The sequence below is a fragment of the Seriola dumerili genome, unplaced genomic scaffold (assembly GCF_002260705.1).
Source record: "Seriola dumerili isolate Sdu_G_001 unplaced genomic scaffold, Sdu_1.0 BDQW01000111.1, whole genome shotgun sequence".
Taxonomy (NCBI): domain Eukaryota; kingdom Metazoa; phylum Chordata; class Actinopteri; order Carangiformes; family Carangidae; genus Seriola; species Seriola dumerili.
In genome coordinates this window covers 1,690,148-1,718,143 of record NW_019174366.1, presented here as the reverse complement: position 1 = coordinate 1,718,143, position 27,996 = coordinate 1,690,148, and the positions used below count along the sequence as shown (strand labels likewise).

At 38.3% G+C, this 27,996-nt stretch overlaps 2 protein-coding genes across 2 annotated transcripts; one reads left to right on the top strand and one right to left on the bottom strand.

The window, feature by feature from the left end:
- Nucleotides 1-675: 675 nt before the first annotated feature.
- Nucleotides 676-9,723, bottom strand: cd68 (CD68 molecule). Its single transcript, XM_022747801.1, has 6 exons — nucleotides 9,606-9,723; nucleotides 7,879-8,228; nucleotides 7,349-7,468; nucleotides 4,964-5,033; nucleotides 4,406-4,579; nucleotides 676-2,802 (listed from the first exon to the last, which is right to left on the bottom strand). The coding sequence occupies exons 1-6, from the start codon at nucleotides 9,649-9,651 to the stop codon at nucleotides 2,663-2,665; spliced, it is 900 nt and encodes a 299-aa protein (XP_022603522.1). The 5' UTR covers nucleotides 9,652-9,723; the 3' UTR covers nucleotides 676-2,662.
- Nucleotides 9,724-14,905: 5,182 nt separating this feature from the next.
- On the top strand, nucleotides 14,906-20,098 carry LOC111223618 (inhibitor of growth protein 2-like). The gene is made up of 2 exons (XM_022747837.1): nucleotides 14,906-15,150; nucleotides 18,664-20,098. The coding sequence occupies exons 1-2, from the start codon at nucleotides 15,006-15,008 to the stop codon at nucleotides 19,362-19,364; spliced, it is 846 nt and encodes a 281-aa protein (XP_022603558.1). The 5' UTR covers nucleotides 14,906-15,005; the 3' UTR covers nucleotides 19,365-20,098.
- The last annotated feature ends 7,898 nt before the right edge of the window (nucleotides 20,099-27,996 follow it).

Genomic DNA, 27,996 nt, shown 5'->3' with positions numbered 1-27,996 from the left:
GTTGCAATTCCACCATTTTTGTCAGGTACTTGAACGCAGCATAACATATTTGAGGATTGGAAACACAACATTTGAGAAAACAATCTCATCACAGGGTTTGTTTAGTAACTGTTCCAGACCTTTCAATCAAACTTTATTTTCATCAGCAGCTCAACACACTGCAACTTAAGAAAACACGCGCAAACAGACAAAAACACAAACAAATTCAGAAAATGAATTCATCCGTTTGACAACACATGAGCTGCAGATACACACAACACAATAAAACACACAAACGTGCTGCAAATAATCACAACACAATGGTGTGAGCGTTTCCAGGGGACACAAAAAAAGTGATGAACCTGGCTGGGACGCGCTTGCATGGACGTGTCACGTCCATGCAAGCGCGTCACAGCCAGGTTCATCTCTTTTTCGTGTCCCCTGGAAACACTTCCGTTGTGTTGGGAGTATTTGCAGTGTTTGTGTGTATAGTTGTGTTGTGTGTATCTGCAGCACATGTATTGTCAAACTGATGAAGATGTTTTTTGAAGTTGTTTGTGTTTTTGTCTGTTTGCACGTGTTTTCTTAAGCTGCAGTGTGTTGAGCTCTCAGGGCCACCGTAGGTTGATGAAGGTCATGCGTTATGATCAACAGCTACTAAATGAACACTGTTGTGAGATTGTTTACTCAACATGCTTTTTTTTTTTTTTTTTTTTTTTTTTTTTTTGTTATGCCCACTCAGTTTCAATGAATGCACAACACAATCTTTGGTTGTCAGTTTTGCATGTTCAAAGGAACAGTTCGACATTTTGGGAAACAGCTGGTTTGCTTCCTTGTTGAGAGTGAGATGAGAAGATCGATACAAGTCTCATAACTGTGCATCATATATGAAGCTAGAGCGAGGAGCGGTTAGCTTAGCTTAGCATAAAGATTGACAACAAGGGGAAACAGCTGCAGAGCGAATAAACATATTTCCCAAATGCCAAAGTATACCTTCAGGGCAGTGAAGTGGACTTGGTGGGGGGAGGAGAGATGGACTCCTGAGATGTGATGAATGTATGACCTATTAAAAATCTAATCTGGTTCATGCCTGGATTGTCCATCCTTGCATTTCTATGAAAACACAGCATCAGCTACATATAGTATTCAACGAGCAAAAGTAATAATAAGCTGGAACAACAATCAGTGCAATTAATGTTGATAAGGTAGAACTAATCCCTTACAAACATCTGTGTAAATATCCCTTTTGTGCTGATTAATAATGCAAACACATTATAATCACCTGTAAAGTTAGTAATTGGATAAATTCCCTTCTTTTCAATAATAAAATCCCTGGACGACAGAACACACAACATTTGATTCTTAAAAAAAAACAGCAGAAGAAGAACAAAACATTTGACACATAATGCTCACACATAGATGCAGAATTTAAACTGTATTTGTCAAAACAAGCTGTATATCTATCTATATATATGTATAAATATATATATGTATATTTCACTTCCACTGCTCAGTGAGATAGTAATGTGGGTTAGACTGATATAAGAAACCAATACTAGCCTCTTGTAAGAAATTGAATATAAACTTACATCATCACAATACTGACCCTTTAATACACTGGCTGTCTAATGTAAAAACATAACCTTACTGATTATGATGAAGCACTGTGGTCAGTTTTACACACGTGTGATGTCAGTTTGTATAGACATGTCATTGTTAGTATCATCATATTTAGTGTCCAAATATGGAAACACTCTGTCAAAGGATGATGGGAAAAATATTCTGGTGTCAAATTCCAGTGACTTTGTGTAATCTTCTGGCATAAAAAATATCATATAAAAATGGGCTAAAGTTTAAAAAAAATGTTGTTTTATATTGGCTTTTAAAAACTATATGTATGGAGTCAGCAGTGTGCCACTGGAATAATAATACAAGAGCTATTGATTAATCAAATTTGTATTAAAATGATAGATTATTAAATTCAAAGTAAAAACATATAAATATTTAAATTTTACAATTACTAATGCTGTTTCATTGTTGTCTCTCTAAATAGTGAATTAATAATTGATTTTTAATAAAACTACAAATTAAATGTACAGTTTTTAAATTTTACTTTTTGTTATTCCATTTGCTTAAACTTCAATTAATTCGTTTTGTGTTTTAGAGTTTTAATCCAGTCTAAAGCAGTGTGTCAACTGAAAGTTATATCTAAAGTCCAAGGCCAGGTTATGTCAGCGCTCCATCTGCTGCTCTGTGGGCCGGACTTTGACACGCTGCTTAAACAGCTCATGAAATCGATCACAACTGTGAATGTTACAGCAGAAAATTAATCAACTGCAAAATTAAAATTTAGAGACAATGAAATAAGTAAATGGAATCAAAAAAAGTTAAAATTAAATGTCTTTTCAAGATGTATTTTGTGAGTCAGAATAGAAGAATTTAAATTTAATGATATTATTTTTACTTTGAACTTATCAATACAACATTTAAATTTAATCAATTTATAACAGCTTTTTAAATTAATTTATTGATTACATTAAAGCACTATAAAGTGGCAGGAATGGTTAGGCCTCGGTGGAAGTGCTCCCCAGCCCCTGAGAAAGAGCCTCACCGCCTCACTGACTTGGGTTTCTAACGGGAGTCACCTCTGGGTGACCTCTTATGGCCCTCTGCCCGGCCCACCTCACAGAGTCTGGTACCCATCACTCCTCCTCTTGCGGCTCAGCAGGTAGGCCACCACCACGATCACAATGAGCACCAGCAGTGTCACACCCACCCCGATGGCGACACTGTAATTGGGCTTGTCAGCAGGACAGACGTCAGCTGGAAAACACACAACACAACATATATAAATAATAATAAAACCCGATAATGTCAAATATCGGTAAATCAATGAAGTCATTAATCAATAGTGCCATTTGAAAGGTGTCATTTCGCCAAGCACAGGTTCATTTACTGCTGTATGTATGGAAGTGTGAGACTACTGATATCAAAATGAAATAATCTGATCAAACATAGATTTAACTTTCATTTTCATGTTTAAAAATGCATATTTTGCAATTCAGTTCACAATTTTCCATTTTTAAGTTAGTTACACATTATCTGACCATTTTAAAATAATAAGCCTATTTTATACATTATCATTATCATTACAGCAGTGCTATACAGAAAATGACTTGTCCATGGAATTTCCATTTTAAAAAAATATATTTTGGTAGTAATTATGAATTTGAAAATTTCAAAAAATTATTTTTATTTGTCAAACATACAAACCCACATAGAATATGAAATTTAAAGCACTTAAATCATTTTATTTTAATTTAATAAATAATTACATTTTTATTATTTATTTATTTTTATTATACAAATTGTTGCGCCAACAAATTGTGCAACAAGAGTAGAGATCCTCCTATGTGCAACATAAAGATCCATAATTTTGTGGTCGTTTTATATGTTGCCTAATAAAATACGTGCTGTGAAGAGCTCTGCATTTAACCGTCACAAGGGTTTTTTTGTTTGCTAATGTAAACAGTGACGGGCTGCAGGTTCAGTTAGAGAGTAGTTAAACCAGCTCTTCCTGGCAGCAGGTGGCTCACGATAAATGCTGCAGAGTGCATTAGTAAACTGCACAACTGTGTTACACAGCTGACACCTGTGTGACTGGACTGTGATTACTGACCTCTTTAGAATAATGTATTAATAATTGTTAATTAATATCAGAGATTTCTTTGCATATTTGATCCAACCGAACAAAGCTGTTCTACTGAAACCACCACTCTCTGCGTCTGTCAAATCTTATGACCAACTACAGTTGGTCAATACTCATACAGACCAAATACAATGTAATGGGTTCTAAAGATAAGTGATGATACGGACAATGAGTCATGGAAGGAGTTGTTCAAATCTTTTATATTACCACAATCTAATTTGTAAAATTGAACTACTTGTAATGCAGCAGAATGGTCCTATAGTCATGTTGAGCTGGTTGGGTGGAACTAATTTTTTAATAGATATTACAACAATATGTTGCACAGTGACATCAGTGAGGAATATTGTTCTTAATGGAGTATTTCTATTTGTTATTTTACACTTCTCCTCCACTATATACAATATATTGTCCTTTTTTACAATTATAATTACAATACAATTACTTTATGCTACTGTCCTTGAAAATACACAATACATGTAATATTGTTATATTACTGTTACTTGTGGCCATTCTGTATAATGTGTACTTTAATGTTTAATACTTTAAATACATCTTGTTGATAATACCTGTGTGCTGTTACTGAATGCGGGACTTGGAATACTTTTCCATTGTGGTATTGCATAACATTATATAAGGAGGACTCATTACTTTCATTAATGGATCTAAGATTAATGCATTGAATAGAGGCACTCTCTCTTTCTTCATGAAGACACTTACGCGAGCCAAAGTCACCGCTCTTGGTCAGATTGAAGGCCTGCATCCTGTCTTGATTGACATCCAGGTACAGTCCATTCCCCATGTAAAGAGATTCACCCTTGCAGGAGTAGGAGTGTCCGATCTTGGCAGCAAAGAGATGCATTGACTTGTTGTTGGCAGGATAACTCTTGAGAGCTGCAATAGTCATTAAAAACAATGCTGGGATTATTTTAGGACATGATGATGATGACTGTTATAAACACAAACGCTAATACAAACGCTGACCAGATCAGATATGGAACCAAACTGGTTAGACTGGATTGTATTTAACGTAGGTTGGTTGTTACCAACATCACATGTTTAGCAGTAGATCCAAAGATCTATACACAACTGAACAGACACGCACAAACAAGGAAGTTGTTAAAGCTTTAATGCTTCTTGTTTGTGCTAACATTTGCCAGTGTTGCACAACACTGACCTTAAACTGAACTGACAGTGACCCAGTTCTAACAGTCTAAAGTTTAATGGCAATAAATGATGTGTAGAGGCTGTATTAAAACAGGAGTATTCTCAACTCACCTCCCTTGGTGAAGGCGTAGGAGAAATTGAAAGACAGAGTATCAACGTAGGCAGAATCATTAGCGACGCTCTGAGGAGACATAAGACAACAGGACAGGTTTTCACAAAGGCTCCATACTGGGTAGTCATGGTGCTAAATCCTTACTGTAACTATGTGTGAGATATCGGTTTTAATTTCAATGAACAAACTCAAACATGATTGAGGATGTTATCAGACTCTATTGTCCTCAAAGCTTCAACTAACATTCAACCAGCATATCACTGCTTTGTTATTAGTCCTGTAGATTAAGATATAGGATATAGATAGGCATCCTTAAAAAAATCTAAAAGAAGGCCTGCAAAGGCAGTGAGAGAGATACATTAATCCAATTTTGGTGTTTTTTGTAACAAATTCCCATCATCATCAGCAGCAGCAGACTGGAACAGGCCAAAAAGATGTGTTGTATTTAGGGGCTTTTAATCTGATGTAAAAAGACCTTGTATTGTGTTTGGCTGCAATAACTGACTTAAATAGAGGGGTGAGTATCCAAGAAGAGTTTTATAGATGAGTGTCGACCAGTATATGTTATGACAAGTATGCAAAGAGGGCCATTGGACCAGATAATACAGACGGCAGTGATGTGTATTGAAGGGGGCATTTGTAGCAAATTGAATAGCAGACTGATAAACTCTTTCAGTTGTGTACCACACCCTGCTTTGTTCCTGAATTATTTTAATGATATGCTGTTCTTGTTTTGTTTTCAAACATATAATTACATGTTAATATTCATGTAGCTTTTCTGCAGTAGCAGCCCATGAACCCTCTACATGGTTCTAGCTTTCTAATATCTAGCTAGTTAGTTAGCTAGATGGTTTTTTTGAAGTCATTTTTTCTGACTTTTGCCTTTTTTTTTATTATATTGACAGTGGGAGAGACAGGAAAGCTGAGTAGAGAGAGAGAGACATGCAGCAAAGGGCTACAGGCTAGACTCAAACCCATGCTGCTGCGGTAAAGACTAAGCTAGTCAGCTAGCTAGTTAAGTAGCTAACCTAGTTTTCAGTTGGACTGGGTTGATGCTTTTCAAGCTACTGAGTGTTTGAACTTTTCTGTGCCACAAAGAAACTACGTTTGTTGATAAAATACCCAGAGTAAAAATTAAACTAATCTTCAATGTTCTATATCTTTAACACCTTTATTTAGCTGTAAATATGTTAGATATCTGATAAACCTTTTAGTAGTTCTTTAAATAAATATTTTTACCTATTGTGTTATTTATAATTTTTCTACTTTAAGCTAAACCTAACAGTGGTGAGTATTTCCAGTAAAATAAAAGAAAGCGAAACCAAAACCTCTAGGTTCTGTTACAGAAAATCACATTGGAATTTCATATGATGAACATATATATGCATATATAGATAAGTATGGTACATTTTCAATAAGCATTGAATTTTGTTATTGTCTTATATTCAATATCTCTATTTAAATTAATTTTTTATGCTAACAAATGTATCATTCTTTGATGTTAAAATCACAAAGAGCTTGAATTCTGATGGCAAGAAATGCTGACGTAGGTAATTGATCTTATATGGACAACAGGAAGCAGGAACACCCTTCATTATTTCAGAGATGAAAATGAAAGCAACACTCTGACCTTGGTGTGATGTCTCTTTACAGCTAAAATCCGAGGTTGCTTATCAAAAGAGACCCAGTTGGTCTGTCTGGACTATTAATCCTTACTGATTTGTTTTGGACACCTAGCGCACAGAAAATGAATCAACAACTATTTTGATATCATTTATCTTTTCAAGCAAAAATGCCAATTATTCGTTAGTGCCTGCTCTTCTGTTGTCATGGTTTTCTGATTTAATCACAGTAATAAGTAAACTGAATAACTTTTAGACAGTTGGTTGGACACATCAAGACGTGAAAACATCACCTCACAGAATTCCACACAATTGCTTGACATTTTGCACATTAAATGGCTGTGTTTGTTTATGCATTTATACCTGGGTTGGGTTGGGTAGTTAGTTTGACAATGATACATTGATGTTATGCTTCACCAAACACCTTTCACCTGCTCATCTCAAGTGTCACTTAGAAAACCACTTAATGAATCGCACAGGCATTGCAGACAGTAGCGGTGTGATACAGTTTCCTTGTCACATGCTCTTAGAACAGGCCTGTCAACTATAGTTCCCCTTTTTAACACTAACACCACATGACATTACCAGGGTGAATTCTGTTAATGTTGTACTGTTTAATTGCTTGACACTTCAAATTTAAATTCCAAATCAGTGTGCCAACGTCAAAGATGAAGGTTTTGGAAAAACAAGGACTAGATACCTCCCCCATTAACAGCATTTGACATTGTCAAATTTGTGACAAATCAGGGAAATCAAACATACCTTGTTGAACATGAAGGTGATAAAGCCCTCTTTGAAGACAAGGGTCAGGTTCGCCTTGGTTTCCCCACAACTTCCTATAGTCTTGGTCTTTGTTGGCTGAACAATAAAGGTTCCATTGGCCTGAAACATAAACAGAGAAATGAAGCCATCTTGTATTACAATGTTCTAGAAGGTACTGTGGCAGTTACAAAGTTTCTTTAGAGTAAACAACATGTCACATAGGATTATTGTGTCTTATGACACAAAGATGACACACATTTAACCTTCTGCATTCGTCAAGCCCACAACAATGAGGAAATTAAAACTCGTGTGAAAAGATTTTCTCAATTCCTGAAAATAGGATGCTGACATTCGCATTGACGAAATTTGAGTCAGAGACTCGTGCAGAAAGTTCTATCCATTTTGATGACTAACACAATGGCTTAATAAAATCCAGAAATTTTAAGATTAGAATCTGCTCAGAGAAGTTGCTGGACCTTTGGACTACCTTTGCCAGGGCTCTTGTTGTTTCTATGACTAATGAAATGTACCTTTGCTGATTCCAATCGGATCTGCAGCGCCATGTGGGCCATCAGGCAAACCACTTTTTTGTCAGTCACTAGACTGTAGTTTCCTACAGTCAAGTTGGTGGGTGGGGTGGGTTCTGGAACAGGTATGGTTGTAGGCTTGGGGGTAGTGGTTGTAGGCTTGGGCGTAGTGGTTGTAGGCTTAGGGGTGGTGGTTGTAGGCTTGGGGGTGGTTGTTGTAGGCTTGGGGGTGGTTGTTGTAGGCTTGGGGGTGGCAGTTGTAGGCTTGGGGCCTTCCGAGCTGCCAAACTGCTCCGCAGGGGACACAGATGCAGAAGGTTTGGATTTCTTCTTGTCTTCAGCTGATGACAGCGCTTCAGTCAAAAAGACAGAGAGAGAAACAAATCCATTTCAATAAAAATGTATAAACCACCTCCCAACTTCATTATCCTCTATTTAAGCCACATTCATTTATTGTTTTGGCAACTTGCTGGCAGTGGAACAACCTGAAAACCCAACATCTGACATCTTGTTTTGGCCCACCAACTAATGGGAAAAGCCCTAGTTTCTCTGGCCGCTAGATGTTCTTCACCAACAGGTCACAGACCTTGACTGTCTGCTGGAGTGTACGATGGATGAAGTAAAGCTTTCTTGTAGAAAACAGCTGCGTGCTGCTGCTGAAACCATAGCTGATGATATAATTTATGGGCTGTTAAACCCATAATTCCTGCCATATATGGGCCAGATTTATGCCGTGGAACCGGGCGTATACTGGGCCAGAAGAAAAGACGCATGTGACCCAGGTATGGGCCTGATTTATTTCATTATCTGCAGAGTTGGATGACAATTATCTGGGGGTTCATCAATACAAGCGAACCCTTTCATATGACACACGTAATTTTTACATTACATTAAAACAACATCATTAAAATTAAAATAAGCATTCTGACATAGTTTAATAGCTTTACTGTTTTTCACATTGACATCAGCTGACCGCCATATTTATCTAAGTACACGTCTTTTACACAAGTCACATTTATGACACTTTATGATGTGTTTTCAGTGCACAGCTTATCTGCAGGTTCCGGCAGTGGTATAATGTTCCCTTTTAGGGCTTGGACACACAGATGGCTGACTTTAAAATGAGTTAGGTTACTGACTATGCTCATTTTGAGCCAGATAGATGGATATGGGGCTTTAAGCTGTAATAAAAGAGTAAATACAAACTACGGCCTTCAACTAGTTGTCAGGAGTAAGTAAATACGAATATTTCTTGAAAAGTATAGTTCTTTTAAAGACCATAAGATTTATCATCATCATTGCAGAGTCATTAATCTAACTTAACTGCTGTTTTAAACAGTGAGTTCCGGTTTCAACACAAGTTGCAGATTCACCCCATCCGCTAAAAAAAACAGCGCTCCTCTGCCAGCAGACATGTGACTCAGACACTATCGAAAGACTGCGGAAATTTCTGTTCCCTAAACAATCCAGGAAGTCACACTGAGGTCCGATAAAAACATGCCATGTCTCATTTATTCACCCAATCAATAAACACACACAGACTTTCTGATAACCACAGTAAAAACAGCGGCAACACTCCAACATAAAAGCTGCGTGAAATTATTAAGAAGATCCTGTAGGAAACAACAAAATTCTGTTGTGTTATAAAAACGTATTAATGTTTTCTACAAACTAATTCTGTCATGTAGCCTACTAAACTCTATATTAGAATGTGTTTGGTTCAGCCTCACCTGAGACTGCGCAGCAGACAACAATGAACACAACAGCCGTCTTCATGGTGACAGGTGCTGACTGACGGAACCTCTTGCCGCTGCACTTCTCTTGACACTCGCTCAATGTGGAACAACACCTCTGCGTCTCTGCTAAATAAACAGCCGCGTCAAGTTCACACAGGCACATAGAACAGAACCGGAAGTCATTGATTTAAAAATAAAAGCATGTAAATGGAAGGATAAATTTCTATCAGTTTTTGGACTACGGATTTAAGACCTTTTTGACGTTGGAAAAAAAAATTATTCTGTGTGCTCAGAAATCCCATGCTATATGGCAACCTTTTTTTTTTTTTTAACTAATTTCGGAAAAATGGACGCTACTAATAGGTACTGATAAGTACATTTCTTTAAAACTGACCCCGTATTATATATTGTTATTTAACTATCTATTTGTAATTCTTTAACTTATTTTTATTAATCTCTGTTTTTTCTATTTATTGTGTTGTTTAATTTAATTCTATTCCTTTTGCTTATGTTTTTTTTTGTCTTACCTATATTTTTTGTCACATTGAATTTGTCTGTTTGTATATGTAATCAGTTGTCTGATTACAAACATGATACAGTAACACTATAATAGGGATGTTAAAACAGATCAAAGGGGGAGGGGACACATTGTCTTTCTTCAACTGTGTCAGTGATTTATTACATCCTCTATGACTTTAAACAAAACCAATAAAAAGACCTTGAATAAGAAATAAATAAATAAATAAATAAAAGCATGTATAATGATCAAAGAAATCAACAACAAATATAAGGTACTGTTGACAGTGCAAAGTGAAAATATCTGAATATCTTTTTAAATAGCCTAAAATATTAGATAAAAGGTTATTTCTATAGTGTTCTATAGTATTATCTATATTTGTTTGATATATGAATGAATCATATTTAATGTTTTATTTTGAGAAATCATTATGATCATTTGGGATTTTGTTTTATATTTGGGACATGAAATATTTTCATGTACAAATTAATGAGTTTTCTGATTAATTAAGGTGGTGGCATAATCCCCCCTTAAATTTACAAAATATCATTACAAGTACCCCTCAGTTTGTTTTAATTAACGTGCAAATTTGTTCACTACAAATTAGACATTACTTAATTGGTAAATACATCTTTATAATATGTTGAATATAATATGTCTTTTTTTGAATGAACTTGATTACTTTTCAGTAGCATTAATTTAGTCTGCTGGAGCCCTGTAGGAAGTTTACAACCTATAACCTCTCCAAATTCATATTGAATGAAAACACAAGCTTTTTACAGAAAAGAATATATTCAGATGTAACCTCTTTAATCACCAACATTTTGTTTAGTAACTGTAATTAAATTACATTTTTCCCTGTAACAGATTACAATTGCATTTATTCTGTAATCTAATTAACGTAATTCCTTTACGTATGACTACTCCCCACTAATCTGGAATACTGTGTTATGCCGGAGTGGTATATTTTAAGGGGCACTGTTGGATGCTGTGGCGATTGTAATTTGAAAATACAAACCGGAAGTGGTACTTTTAATTCTTAAGCGCTAATGATTCTTTCAAACTTGCCAACTAATATCAATACTCAGGAAACGAAACCAATGTGACAGCAGTCAGGGGGAGGGTTGCCTAAAACTGCTAAAAGTGGAGGCAAAGGTCACATGTTCCTGTGCAGTGAAACTCCGGACTCTCTCACAGACCAGTCAGTTCATGTGTTTTAACCGCGTGATTCAGTGATTTATCATGTCCACACGGCAACTGCCAACTAAACATATCTTACTTTATTTTACTTCAGGCTGCACCGAATGCACTGGGAACACAAACTCCTGCCGTCACTATCAGACATCACAGCACTAATAGCACCAGTACCAGGCTTGAGGCAGTTTTATCAAGGCTGGATTACTAACTGTGCAAAGCGGGCCCAAGGGTCCTAAAAGCCCCAGGCTTAATTTACATCTGCATAATTTAATTGACCGCAAACTTGTTATAAATGTTGACCACTGAAGTAGAACATGACCATTCTCCATCTTGTAGCCCTGGTGATGTAGAGAGAACCTGCAGGGTCAGTGTCCTTCAGTGTTTCAATTAATATTATTTTATTTTAGGAGAACTGTGAGGCTCCAACCAACGATTACTTTCATTATCAATACATCTGACAAAACCGTGATCATTGATTGATTGCTCAGTGTATAAAATGTCAGAAAATGGATAGCTCCCTGGAACCAAGAATAGCAGCACAAGGGGAAAATGTAATAAGAAATAAAATAAGAATAGAAACAGAATCTGAAAGATAAGATAAAATAGAAATATTATATACAACATAAAAAAAATGAATTATTAAGTGTTGTGTAGTTTGTCCCAATTCTATTGTAATATACAAAATGTGCATATCAGTTTTCCTGAGATCTATAGATTTGAGTCTTAGACTGTGGGTGCTGTGGCGGTGTGCAGCTTTGAGGCATGTTGCTGGAAGAGTCTGTGGCTGAACGTGTTCCTGAGCTGCCTCAGTTCAGCAGGGGAGGAGAGGGGTTGTCCATAATGGCTTTCAGAGTTTCCTGTTATAGAGAACTGGCAAACCAGCAAATACTCACATCTGAGAAGCTGGTACCAGTACAGTTTTACTTAGAAATGACTTCAGCAATCAATCAGTTATCAGAATTGTAAATTAAAGTTACTCTGTCACGTATAGAGGGTGTCAGCAGAGGCCCGACACCACTTTTCTGCCCAGGGGCCCCTCAGGAGGTTAATTCTGGTTGTACTTGTAACAATACTACTAGTAGTAGTGTAATAGCGGTAGTAATAGTAGAACAGTCAAAGTTGTGATAGCAATAGTTATAGCAGTTGTATTTATACTAGTAGTAATGTAATAGTTACAATGGTATTAATTGTAGTAGTGCCGGTAGTTGTAATCATGCACTACTATAACAGTAGTATAATAGTAGTCATAATATTAGTAGTAGTAGTTATAGCGACAGTAGTAGTTACAGTTTTGTTATAATAGTACTACTAGTGGTGGTGGTAGCAGCAGTATAGTACTGAGAAATAGTAGTAGTAATGCAGCAGTTGTAGTAGCATTAGTAGTTACAATAACAGTAGCAGTACTAATAATTTAATTAGTCGTTTTTCTAATCATAACAATAAAGGTAATAGCAGTAGAAGTGTTTTCAGTAGTAGTAGAAACACTATTCAGTGGTAATATTGTTATAATAATATTAAATGTAATAAAATATAGTAATAGTAGTGGTATATAGCACTGGGAATAATAGTAGGAGTGGTGGAAGTAAATGTAGTTGCAGTAGAAGTATATAGTTATATAGTGCTTGTAATAATTCTAATGGTAGAGGTAATAGAGTTAAGCAGAGGTACAAGTTGTATTAGCAGTGGTCGTAGTAGTAATAGCATTGGCTATAGTACTAGAAGTAGTAATAGTCACTACTTGTAATAGAAGTGGTAGTATTAGTCACAGCAGTGTCAGAGATGTAACAGTAGTCTCAGTGGTTGCAGTAACAGGAGTAGCACAGGAAGTGCAGGGGATGTAGCAGTGGTACTCACAGTAAACAGGTCCATGTAGTTGTAGTGATATTAGATTTAATGTAGCTGTTAGTATGTTAAAAGATTGCCTGACTTCATGTGACACAGAAAGAGGAAACAAGAACACAAACTCTCTTTCTCCCTCTCTCTCTCACACACACACACACACACACCCCACACGCACACACACACATAAAACAGGTGGTTCACTTGTGCAGCCTCGAGGAGGAACCTGTGTATTGTCATATTCAGGCCTGTGCTTACCTCAGCCCTGTGACTCAGTATGTAGCAGATGCTTTACAAATGCTTTGAACCCAAACACGTGTCCCATCGCTTCTGCTCCTGGTTAGTTTTGTCTTATTGTTCTTCACAAAAGCTTAAATTAGAACAACCTCAACTTACTGAAGTGGAACCATGAAAATTAACATTATTATTATTTGTAGTAGTCCTATGTGAATTTGATTAATTATCAGAACAAAGTCAAACTCATCTCAGCAGCCACGCTGAATATGAATGTACTGTGCATCAACTTTAAAAGGGCACTTCACCATTTACCGTTTACGTGTCAGTCAATTTACTAGTCTTTACTAGAATGATTTACAGTCTTTTTTTTCAATGCTTCTTTCAATCATTTAAATTGGAAAATTTACAAACAATCAGACATACCAGTTCTCAAATAAAAGAAACACATAAAAATTCAACAAAAAATTAGAAAAAATAAATAAATAAATAAACAAATACATGAATTAAGAAAAAAGGAACAAATGTATAATTTAAGTGACAGACAAACTTCTTGTTTGTTACAAATTTAAGAGGCTCAAAGTAAATATCAATTAGAAACAACCTGACGGACTTGATTTAAGAAATTCCACCTTATGAATATGAAATTTCTCTAGTAAAATCAGGGGGTTAACAATATTGTATAAATTTTAGAATATTCCACAATCTGAGAAAGTAAACAGCCTTTGATGACATCGTCAGGGGTCTTATGATTAACTCGGTTTGAGAGTGTCTAACGAAAGTAGTTGCATTATGAGAAGGCTTTTTGGAGCTTGACCCACTTAGGGACTAAAGTTTGCATTATCTCAGCCTCTGCCATACAAAATTGCTTGAATATTCCTTAAGACATAAGGAGAATTTAGTGATCTTATATTTGTACTTTAAGGCCTAATTCTTGTTGTAGATAATGTAGACAAAATGACAGCAACACCACAAAACAATTCAAAGACTCCTAACAGGGCCTCTAAATTATTATTTTTGGATGTTAAATGTCTGTGTACATTAATAACATATGTAAACATTACAGTAAAACAGGTTTATATTTTGAATTTTGACTGGCCACAAAACACAAACATGCTGATTTATATAATTTCATTCAGTCGTCATGATGCATGTGAATAAACAAAGAAAGAAAAAAAGAAAAAATATATGTGAATAAACTTCACATTCATATGGTCAAAAATTACTAATTGTGCCTTTAATCTTGCTGCTGCTCTGCTCTAATATGAAACAAGGTCACACTTAGTCTCCTTCTAAACTATGGGAGCACTGTGTTTCAGTTTCCCCTTTGGTTTAATTTCCCGGGAAAATGCTATGATAATGAGGCCACTCTCTGCCAATCCCGATGCTGCAAATCCATCTGGCCCCGCCTTCCATGACGACAAATGAGAGGAAACTGTACATTACCATAAAAGGAAAATACTCCCGCATGCGCAGTAGCTTGAGTTTTGTTTGAAGTGAACTGGAACTGCCCTACAAGCTGCAAAGTCGCCAAGCATTTGATTTTAACTGTATATTTTCCACATTTCCTCCATATTCTTTTAGTGCCTCTATGCATCGTAGAGACGATGTTAGGCCATCACTATCCAAATGCCGACAAGTCGCAACAACTGGTGAACTATGTGGAGGATTATCTGGAATGTGTGGAGTCCCTACCTTTGGACATACAAAGAAATGTTTCCCTGCTTCGAGAAATTGATGCAAAGTATCAAGGTAATGTGTTATACCTTTTTATCATTAATTACAAGTGCGTGTGTAAAAGTGGAAACATTGACGGCGGTGTGAGAGGATGGGCTGAAATGGTGGAGCAGGCGCGAGGCTTGTGTTCCCATTTTGCAAAAACCGAGCGCCCCTTGTTCATGTCCACTCAGATAAACAGTAACGTGACCAGCTAAAATGTGAAGAATTATAACGACGAGCCAAATGTTGAATTAACAAGCAAGCCAAGCGACAGTTAGCATAGCCCAGATACACTCCGTCCTGTTTTGTGTGTGACACCAAACTCATTGAGAAAATTTAGAAATTTATTATTTCTCTCTCTCGGTAAACGTACACACACATTATGAACCGATACACATCTGTAAGCGAATATTTGGTGTCCAATGACAAATTCGGCGTTAATATAATCCAAAAACTAGCACGGTGTAATAATAAAATCTCAACTTTTTCAATAGGTACACACTACACACTGCCGCCCACCGCGGTGTTTCCACGGATGATTATTGTGCGAATACCAGGGAAAACAATGAATAAACTTAGTCATTTATTTGAAATAAATGCTGCCTTATGCATTAAACGTATGCCGAAGCCCACAATGTATAATAAAGATGTGTCGAAGATGGTGTAAGTGTTAATTGATGTATGAACGTTTGCCCAGTGACCATGGTCGGGAGAAATTGCTGTTCTCTTAACGTAAGCTGGTGTGACATTCTGCATACGAAAGAGCGCTGGTTAAATGTTAATTTTCGCACTGCTGTTTGTGAAATGGGATCAGTATTTAGCTGATGACAGTTATTTATGACTCTGGGGCCAAAGTTAAGGTAGTTAGTATTGTTAACAAAAGCCTCTAGTACAGGAAAAACAATTCTCATTGTTTTATGTTGACGCAGGTTGAGCTGCGGCGTAAAGCTGCCTCCGCTCCCAAGAAGTTCAACGACACCATCGGTAGATAAAGACACACATCAACTGAGTTCATACGCATTCGCTTTAGATTATTTTTAAAACAGATTACACATCTTGAGGAGCTAGTACGACGTCTGCCCCACTACTGCTCCGTCGAGCTTGAACCGCAGAGCCGGATAGCTCCTAGTCAAGGCAACCCCCTTCAACTGGCGTCATTTCCTGTGGGCAGGAGCTCACTGCGGCTCAGCCCTCCTCCAATCCTGCCTCTAACATGTCCAACTTCAATTTCACTTCAGCAAAAAAGTTTAAAATGTCTGCTGAAAACTTGTAGCGAGCACTTTATTAGGAACACCTGTACACAGGCTTATTCAAGCAATCAGCCAATCATGTGGCAGCAGCTGTGCAGAGTATAAACTGTAGATACAGGTGAGGAGCTTCAGTTCATGTTCACATCAAAACCTTGAGGGGGATGGACTACAACAACAGAAGACCACGTCAGGTTCCACTTCCTCTCACCAAGACCAGAAACTTGAGGCTGCAGTAGACACAGACTCGCCAACAGGACAGTTGAAGACCTGGGCCCATTTTCACAAAGCATCTTAAGGCTAAAAGTAGCCCTGAAATTTAGGAGAAACTCCTAAAAATAATGGGCGTGTCACTCCTAATTTTTCTAACTAAGAGTAATTCACAAAGCCACTTAGTGCTAAAATTTGCACCTAAGTCTGAGAGAAGCTAGAAGTAGGGGAGAGAACTCCTAACTCACTTAGACCAAATCACAAAGAATCATAAAGGGCTGCTGTCATTCTACGCTGCAGTGTTTTTGAAACCTTGCACGATGCTGAATTACTTAAAAGATACGACTCAATCATGAGGGAATAATCATCGTTGTAGAGTTTTGTGAGGATGCAATAACATCTCCTACCAACTGAAACTACCCGATCAATGTGGAAATTAAGTGTTTGGCAACGCTTCATTACTTGGCAAGAAGAGAAAAGCCTATATATCCACCAATCAATAACTGCACTGTAATTGGTGCCAGAGATGGAACGCATATAAAAAAATATTGCACATCACAAGATGAGGATGTAACAGTAAAACAAAATCACACCATCAACACACAGGTTGTGTTGATGCTGCCTATACAGTTGTAGACATTGCTGTACAGTGTCCAGGATCTACACACGAGTCATGGATCTGAATGGAGAGTGACCTGAGGCAGCTGTTTGAAAGGATCATGTTCCAGCTGGATGTCACCTGGTGGGGGATAGGGGAAATCTTCTCACACCTCAACCCACAGCCGGGACCACAGCTACTTTTCAATAGGTACATCTACAACAGGCTGTTGTAGATGTACCAGGTTTATGGTTTCCCTTCATGGCAACAGTTCACCATCCTCTAATGGCTACTTCCAGCAGGATAATGCTCCATGTCACAAAGCTAAAGTTGTCTCAAACTGGTCTCATCAACATGACAGTGAATTCAGTGAACTTCAGTGGGTGCCCGGTCACCTGAATCCAGTAGCCCATCTTTGTGATGTGGTTGAACAGGAGATTGGCAGCATGAATATGCAGCCTTCAAATCAGCAGAAATGATGTGGTGAAGTCATGTCAACATGAAGGACTGAGGAACTACCCAGTGTTAGTTTGGTGTTCCTAATAAAGTGCTCAGTGATAATAGAGGAAATTCAATCCAGATTATAAGTAAAAGTAAGAGCTTAATTTTTCAGATATAATGTATCAGCCAGTCTTGTGTTGCCTTACACTAGCCTAACACTTATCACAAACATCCTTCATTCATTTAACTTCATGTGTTGTATCTTAAATACTAATGTACAATTTGTTAAAGTCTTAAAACACAAAAGTCAAACACCTTCAGAGCTCAAAATCTCATGCTTCAGTTTTTTCAGACATTGTTGTGGGAATTTAATCAGTGATGCATTTTAGAAATAAAATGGTAATATAATGATGTATACATATTGTAATAAAATGTTTAGAATTATTAAATTATATAAATAATACATACTATTGTCATAACACCACCATACTATTATCATATTACTTTATACTATCTTCTATTTTGTTACATTTTATAGTAACATATAGCATATTTTTTGTTCTGAGATTTATTATTATTATTACTCATGTTTTTGTCATATTGACAGGATATCATATAAATTATTATTATATATTTTGTTTTTTAAAATTATTTTATTTTTATTACATTTTCCTTATCATTATATTACTATACTACTATTATAACATCATCATTGTCATACATACGAAAACATCAAATATAAACCTCAAAAACTACACATACCATACACATCATATTTTTTTATTTTCAATATCAATGAATAACTTTTTTTTCTTGTCATTTACATGTTTGTCCATTATATGAACCCTTTGTGTCACACTTGTTTTTGTTATGCTAAGTCACTAATAAAAAAAAAAAAAGAAAAGAAAAGAGATTAAATGGTAATTTTGAATTTTTTTTTTCCAACAGTTTTACAAATAGCAGTGAGAATTATTAAGGCAGCTCATACTGATAATGACATGACCAGATGCTCAGTTCCATTAATGTGTCTGTGTGTGCTGTGCTCTGCAGAGGTGCTGAAGGAGGTGGATGAAGTGTTTGAGAAGTACAAAGGTGAGCAGGATGCAGCTCAGAGGAAGCGCCTGCAGATCCAGCTGCAGCGGGCGCTCATCATCAGCCAGGAGCTTGGTGACGAGAAGATCCATGTGGTGACCCAGATGACGGAGCTGGTGGAGAACCGCTCCCGCCAAATGGACTCCCACTCCCTGTGCCTCCAGGAGCCCAGCGAGGCAGAGCGGCTCACCACAGAGCGCCGCTCCAGTGTCCAAGAGCCCCCTGCCCCTGAGCGCACTTCAACCCGGCGCCCACGGCGCCAGCGCAACAGCGAGAGCCGTGACTCCAGCCACCCGTCGGCCAACGGGTCTATGGTGGATGACGCTTCGGAGGAGCTGTCCATCCCTCCTCCCCGGGAAAAGAAGTCCAAGTCTGCTAAGAAGAAGAAGCGCAAGTCCAAACAGGAACGGGACGCCTCGCCGGTAGAATTCGCCATCGACCCCAATGAGCCCACCTACTGTCTCTGTGAGCAGGTGTCTTATGGCGAGATGATTGGCTGTGACAACGACCAGTGCCCTATTGAGTGGTTCCACTTCTCCTGTGTGGGCCTGACCTACAAGCCCAAGGGCAAGTGGTACTGCCCCAAATGCAGAGGGGACAACGAAAAGACCATGGACAAAAGCCTAGACAAGAACAGAAAAGATCGCCGTTCCAGGTAGTGACCTTCATCTCGAAGAGGTCTTCAGCCCGAGGGTTAGGACTGTCGGTCGTAGTTGATAACAGTACTCGTGATGTTGTAAGAGCACAATCGAACACCATTAGTAGCAGCGCTTATTAATCAAGGACGAGTTGTATTTGAACTTGTGCTGTTACATCACTGATTGTTCCCACTGGCTATAAGTGCACTGTGGTCTGTAGGAAGTCCAGCTGCTGCAAGAATCATCAGCTTGAAGCTGCCATCATCCTCAAGTGTTTTGCTTTTTGTGGGACTTTTTTTTTTTTTATTATTTTGACTTATAAGAAAAAAAATGAAAGCATCGTTTGGTTTAGTATCCCTTTTCATTCTGGTCACGTTCCTAATAAAAAATAAGGTATTCCTGCTAATGGTCATGATCTTCTTCAGTTTTGGCCAAACTCTTTATTTTAACTTTCTAAATTATACTCAGTTGTTTGGAATCTGTCTAAATCTGTCTTTATACAATAATGGCTTCTAGAGAATAACCCTCACATGTTATATGTTTACAAGAGATTGATATTTAATTGAGGAGATGATTGTTGATGGGACACTGGAATAGAGCGTCATGTTTGTGGACTTAACGTTTTCACTGGTTCACTATCACTATTGTGTACATTTCTTTTTATATTCATTAAAACAAAGTATTGTCATTCAGTTACCTGCTCTGTTTTCTTCGCTATGAAGTCAGCCATGTTAGTCACCAGTCATCAGTCCAACACTTCGGCCAAGAGTAAATTATCTCCACAACCATGTACAGGTGTGAACGGGTGTATGGCTTCCAATACTCTGAGCCTGGCCTCCAGTACAGTAAATAAACTACTTTCATTATATGTATCATTATTACTAAAGGACGTAGAGGAACAACTAAACATACCACACAGCGAGCAGAGAGAGAAGTCATCACTAACTGCTAAGCTAAAGAAACGAGCAGATCTGAATAGCATGTAAACAACAGAAACGAGCATCTGGAGATGATACAATGCTCTTACTGCACCAAAGGAATAAAAGCCCTGTCAAGAAAAAAAAAAAGGGTTTCTGTCCACTGACATGTTAGAGTGCTTTTAATTTGAAATGGTTACAGGAAGTGAGTTTGTATTAACTGTACTAAAATACAGAGATGACCAATTATGCATGTTAAACACTGCAGCTATAAACTCCCCCTAACACAGTAGAGACTCTCACACTGAATATATCATTTTTTCATTTAATTTTAATTTATTTTTATTTGGTTTCTTATTTATTATAATAAAAAGAATAATATACTAGTCTCCCCGAAGGAAATGGTGGGGGCTACACTGTAACTTGTCTGTGTTAGGATGGTCTGTGTACTTTCATGTGAGTGTGAACATATCAGAGTTGGCATATTTCAATATGTCATGCTGTAAATACAAGCTTTTTATGTTTATTTATGATTCACTTAGACTAATGAGGCTATCAGGCAGTGTGCACTCTGTGCACTGTAGCCAATTTAGTTAAAGGTCCATATAGTCTAAAGGTAGATGTCCATGTGTAGTGTGATTATAAAGCAGGTCTAGATTCTATATTAATACTGTGAAAGTATCAAAGCCTCAGTCCACAGAGAAATGCACACAGCCTGTATTCAGACACTGAGCCTTAAAACCAGCCGTCAGGACTTCTGGAACTTTCACACAGCAGTCATTGCTCTAAGCCACGCCCCTAGCCCTGCCCATTCGCTATCCAATCTTGCAGGATTTGGTTTCTTTGAGTGTTAACCTGAAAACTGCTATATTTTTATTGGAACACTGGAAAACAGTCAGCCAATCAGACAAGAGGCTCAGAGCTTCTTCTCCTCTGATTGGCTCACTGACCCATTGTTAATAGAGCTCCAGAGAGGAGATGTAAAACTACATTGAGATAGTTTTTGGTTCTTCAAACCACAAATAAATCTTCTTATGGATCAACACCTCAAATAAAACGAAGGATGTAAATATGGAGCTTTAATCTAGAGTTAATGATTTTTTTCCCATGACCAGTCAATTGGTTGAAGAGTAGGTGCAGAGATTTTCTTTGGTTGTCTTGTTGAGCTGTTTTGAAAATGTCCATTCCTCACACTCCTGCAGTTTTTGCATTTGTATTTTGTATCGTTAATTTAACAAAACAATGTACACTGTTAATTTTATTTTGAAATATTTCCTACATGACACAACTTTACACTGGCTCATCCTTTACATGTAGGTGTTTCTTCTGTTTAATTTCAAATGATCTTCATTGCAAAAACTCTGGGTTTTAATTCCATGTTTCCATAGAAACACAGCCATATAAATATGAACATTATGTAAGTCCAGACATTTCTTCTTTTTTTTTTTTTATAATTTATTTAGTTATGAAAGGTGGTTTTGTTTTTGATGTTGCTGATTTTCAAATTTAAAGTTTCATTCACATCATGAAACTTTGCAAAACAAACGAAACAAAACAAAACAAAACACCTTCCAAACTGAAGAGGAATAAAAGGGAAAGAAAGAAAGAGAAAGAAAAGGGAAATGCTGGAGGGTAAAGAACGGAAATGGGGGGGTTAGGGGATGGGGAGGAGGGTTAGGGATGGGGGGGGGTTAGAGGATGGGGTGGGTGGTGTGGTCCAGATCACTGTTTTCTGGACCTCTGTGTGGCTGTTGCTCTGATGGGCGGGAGGAGGGTATTTGTTGGTGCTGCAGACGCCCGCTGCAGCTTGCAGAAGGTGGCTTTAGTTGATCTGGAGATGGGGGGCAGGCAGGTTGGCCTCAGGTCAGTCTCACAGGTCTCTTTAGACCTGAGTGGCAGGTTCTGCTGGTCCCGGCTCTGTAGATTCGGCGTGCAGGCCCTTGCCGTCTTTTCCACGGGCCTACAGTATTTGTCAGGGATTCCCATTGCCTGGAGCTCCATCAGCGTCTCCTGTCTGATCTCACTGAGGCGTGCACGTCTTTGCTGCTCTTCTTTGGCCAGCTGAGCGGCTTCCTTGAAGCTCCCTCTGCGTGTGGTGATGGCGGAGAGCTCACGGTCCTCCATCTGTGGTTGGATGGTTTCAGCGTGATGCAGCGCTCTCAGATGTTGCTTCTCCTCCGCGTCCTTCTGCTGCACCTTCAGCACCCTCTCAAACTCAGGCTTCTCCCTTCCGGCCCTCAGTCTGGAAATCGTCAACTCTTCTCTGAGATTGGGAGTCAGGTCACTGGTGGCGATTTTACCGGTCTCACCTTCTTGAGACTTGTTGTTGGCCATGGAGTTTCCATGTTTGGCTGGTGGTCTGGGTTTTAGGTTCCCCAACAGGGTCTGATCCACCTGGGAGATGGGGACCAGTGTACAGTGCCGGTACCGTATGCTCCTTAAGGTCATGTTGCAGGAAGCCTTTCTCATGGTTCAAGTTTTTTAGATGCTAACAATGCTAATGTTTCTCGTTCTTGACTTCACACACGTGATGATAAAGGAGAAATGTCTTGTTCTAAATGAAGCTCAGCTAGAATCAAAGGAAACTGATGACATCATCACTGTTCATTTGTGTTCAAAGATCACATTCTGTGAAGTCACTGGTGACATCACAATAACACAGTAACATCTATGTATCTCCTATCTTCTATCTGCTTATGGATCAAAACACAGGAAGTGGAAAATATGGACCTTTAACTGAAAATAACTAATTAAGTACATTCTCCAATGGTTCACCCAAGCTAAGTTGTTGTATCCTGTATGTGTTCACCCAAATTGGAGTGGACTACTTGAGTGCTAAATTAAGGTAGCTTTTTTTTAATCTCATAGGCTGGGAGAGTGATTGTACATAAACAATAAAACATGAAATTCATACATTTTAAATTAAATATGCTCTAATAAGTTGCTAACAGCACACTGTCCAAAAGGCCCCTTACAGAAAAACCACATGAATTTCTCGTTTTCCACATGTGAATACATGTGCTTCCTACATTTGATCATATGTATCAAATGTGTTGTAACATGTCACAAATACTGCAGGAGTTTCACCATAACAAGTGCAGTAATGTGAGTACTGGCAGACATGCAAATAAACAACAACAAACTATGCACATAGGTTTCATATATATTTCCATAGGTTTTACATGTAATCCCACAGGTTTGACATGTGTTTGCATGGTTCTCAAAAGTATTCCCATGGGTTTCACATTGGAATTTACATGAGCTTCACACATTACACTATGAAAATGTTCTAAAACCACATATTTCTCATGTGACAGCACGTGTTCCACACATTTTACATGTGTTTTCACATGTGAAAAAAAATCACATGTACATATTCTAGCCCTGTTTAGTCATGGGAAAAAAAGAAATGAATATCCTTCTTCTGATCAAAGAAAAGTTGAATTCACAAGCAGTAATTCATCCTTGTTAAATTCAGTACACACTTATGTGTTTTGCTGCTACAGTCTTACTTGGTCTGGTGTGATGAGTAACTTGTGGTAGCCAATGTTAGTTAATGTTAGTAAATTTTCGAAAACATTTCTTAGTTAATTTGATGACTTTCTAACTCTTGTCTTACTCTACAGCACAGTATTCACATTTTACAATTAACTATTTAGTTTTCATTCTTTTCCTGCACAGTGGTGGAAAGTAACTGTACTTTTCTTAAAGGTACAGGTACTTTATTTGAGTATTTCCATGTTGACTTCTACTCCACTACATTTACACAACAGCTTTAGTTATTAGTTACAGATTCTGAGTAACAATACAAACATAATCAAAATATACAAAATGACACATTATCATAGAGCTAGCTACCCAGCAGTGCATGAGGAAGTAGTTATAATTATCCCAAACTTTACCCACTGATGCATCAATAATCATAACCCAATAATATATTATAGAGTACGGTACCATTGCACAGTGAGTACTTTTACTGCTTCAAGTATATATGTATACTAATACTTCTGCACTTTTACTTGTAACAGACTGTTTCTTCCACCACTGACTGTGTAATTGTCACTTGTGGCCACAGAGATCACTGTTTAGTTTATTAGGAACACCTAGCTAAAACTAATAGAATCGAATCCAACTGAGTGGTGCTCAGATGTTGGTCTTAAAACTACCACTGTTTACACTCAACACTGTAAAGTGATTGGAGCAATATTAAGGTTTTAGTTTGTGTCCTATAATGTCACATATTCCACATTCCTCAGTGTCTGTCCATCAAGTGACCAGGACAGTACTGTCTGCAGAGTCCGTCCTATGAGCTCTCCTCTTCTTCCTCACTGCTGCTGGACTGTCCAAACACGTCTTTGTCTTCAGAGACTTGAGTTGCTGAGTCCAGGACAGTCCTGGATGCTGACCTGACGCTGATGAGGTTGGGGCTGTGGCTGAGCAGGACAGATACCTCACGGCCATAAAGAGAGGCAGTCACAGAATGAATACTTTTAATTTTACTTTTAATGTTGCCATGAATAAGAAGCATTGAGAAAATGTTGAATAATTCTTCAGTATTTAAGTGTCAGCTCATCTAAATTACAACAAGCTCAGAAGTCACTGCAACGCTTCATGTGTTCTGATTCAGATACAAGAGATCTTCACAAGTGGGCTTCCTCAGGGTTATTATCCAGCTTAAGCTAATTAAACTAGCCAAACTTCTACTGCAGGTGTAATCACTTGATCATGATTGGACCAAAACAGTCATGTGACATGTGCAGTTGGAAGACAGTCAAACAGGTGTAATGTGTAATGTTAAAATATACAGCTTGCCCTAACATTCCGTCTTCTGGTATTGTGAGAGAAGACATAGCGGGTTTTGTATTGTGGTTTCAGTCTCGGTTTTAGAATCGTTACACCCCTAGAGAACGCTCGCTCTAATGTGGCACCTTAATGTGAAAGAGCCTTGAGGAAACAGTTGTTTTTTATCACCAGAGTGTGAAGACAAACACACACCTCAGTGAAGTTCTGATAAATCTTCAGAGGAGCTTTCACTGACTCTCTGGGACACACTTGTTCAATGCTTTTTGACTTTTGAAGTTAAAAACATCGAACAACAAGTGCGTCCCAGCTGTTTCATCACTTTTTAGTCTCCACCAGTGAAACACTTCCATTGTGCTGTGAGTATTTGCAGCTCATGTGTTGTCAAATTGATGAAGAGGTTTTCAGAAGTTGTTTGTATTTTGTCTGTTTGCATGTGTTTTCCTTTTCTTTCCGCAGTGTGTTGATCTCTTTGGGCCACTGTATAATTTCACGACTTTTAGATTTAATTTCGGAATGAAAAATGAGTTTTTCAGTAGAGCTTATAAAAAACACTCTGTCACCACGTTTAGACACATCTTCTCATTGAATGTTTTTCTTTATCTTAATATTTATCTACACTGTAGATTAATAATAGAGACATCTGACCAGCGGGATCTCTAATTGGTTACGCAAATTTATTCTTAATTTGTGCACTTTTCAGTTATACTCTTCCACGCTGTGCAGTGGTATTCATATGATTCAAATGATGCGCTGGCAACAAGTGGCAGCAAGTCCGAACAGCTCGAAGCGTTTTGCAGTACATTTGTATATATTAGTATATTTTTTGTCGATTGATGTTTTTTATTGTACGTCGTCGTTTAACAAGTGTGATGAACTGGAAGCACTTGTGAAGAACCTGCGAGCATGTAGTGAATGTAGTCTCATGTGTTTCACGTAGACCTGGTTAAACGACAACACTCCCGACCGTGTTTATGAGACAAACACACACTTAGTTTAGTGTGAATTTTTGGCCTAAAATTTCATTAGTTCTACCTCACAACACTGTTTTGTCAGTGTTTCTGACAAGTTCAACCACAACACATTTTTGAAATGAAAACATACAAGCACAACAGAAAACGCCATCAACTTAAAGTGCACCTTCAAAGTGTGTGTGTCCTGGCTTGACGGTTGTTGGTCCTCATGTTCCTCAGCTGCTCCTGCTGTAGTTTTGCTGTCATCTGAGGATTTGTCTGTTGTTAATGGATCTGTAGTCATCTGATTCATTTCAGAAAAAAAACATTCGAAACTTGAAATGTGTTGTCAAAATATTTTATATGCTAAGAAGTATTTCAAAAGATGCTTCATTTCACCGTTGCTTTTTTTTTGGAATGGCTTTTTGCTGGAGGAAACAGGCTCCTTTCCTACCTTTTATGCTGCATCCATTTCTCCTTCAGGATATGGTGCTAATTTCAAATCAGATATGTATTAGATTTTTTATATATATATATATATACAGTATATGAATCATTTTGTAGTGAAAGTTACATGTTTAAATAAATACATTAGAAAACTAAAAGGGCACAGACATCTGCCAAAGCCAATGTCAAACAACATACAGCAGACAAATTCAGATTCATGGTAAATGAAACGAGAGATATGTTAATTTACAAACATCGTAACTGTTAATTTTATTTTTGACAATGTTTCCTACAATGACAAACACTTTACACTGGCTCATCGCGTTTACATGTACGCGTGTTTGCTTCTGTTTAATTTCACATCGATCTTCATTGGGCAAAACTCTGGGTTTTAATATCGCATGGTTTCCTAAGCAACACAGCAGCGCATATAAATATGAACTTATGTAACGTCGCAGCACTTCTTTCTTTAATTGTTTTTTTTTTATATATTTCATTTAGTTATGAAGGTGGTTTTTGTGTTTTGCATGTTGTGCCTGATTTTCAAAATTTTAAAGTTTCATGGTCAACGATCGATGAACTTTGCAAAACAAACGAAACAAAACGAAAAACAAACACCTTCCAAACTGAAGAGGGAATAAGAAGGGAAAGAAAAGAAAGAGAAAGAAACAGGGGAAGATGCTGGAGGGTAAAGAACGGGAAATGGGCGGGGTTAGGGGATGGGGAGGAGGGTTAGGGTGGGGGGGGGTTAGAGGATGGGTCGGGCGTGGTGTGGTTCGGCAGATCACTGTTTTCTGGACTCTGTGTGGCTGTTTGCTCTGATGGGGCGGGAGGAGGGTAGATTTGTTTGGTGGCTGCAGCACGCCCGGTGCAGCTGTTGCCAGAAGGTTGGCGTTTAGTTGATCTGGAAGAATGGGGGGGGCAGGCAGGGTTGGCACTCAGGATCAGTTCACAGGGTCCTCTGGTTAGGACCTGAGTGGCAGGTTCTGCTGGTCCCGGCTCTGTAGAGTTCGGCGTGCAGGCCCTTGCCGGGGTTCTTTAATCTGCACGGGCTCCTACAGTTATTTGTCGGGATTCCGCGATTGGCCTGGAGCTCCATGCAGCGTCTCCTGTCTGATCTCAACTGGAGCGGTGCACGTCTTTGCTGGCTGCTTGCTTTGGGCCAGCTGAGCGGCTTCCCTTGAAGCTCGCCTGCTGCGCTGGTGGTGATGGCGGAGAGCTACGGTCCTCCATCTGTGGTTGGATGGTTTCAGCGTTTGGATGTCAGCGGCTCGTCAGATGTTGGCTTTCTCCTCCGCGTCTTCTGCTGCACCTTCAGGCACCCTCTTGCAACTCAGGCTTCTCCCTTCCGGCGCCTCAGTCTGGACAGTTCGTGCAACGTCTTCTCTGAGATTGGGGAGGTCAGGTCACTGGTGGCGAGTTTTGAGCCGCGGTCTCACCTTCTTGAAAGAGCTTGTTGTTTGCCATGGAGTTTGCCATGTTTGGCTGGTGGTCTGGGGTTTTTAGGGTTCCCCAACAGGGGTGCTGATCCACCTG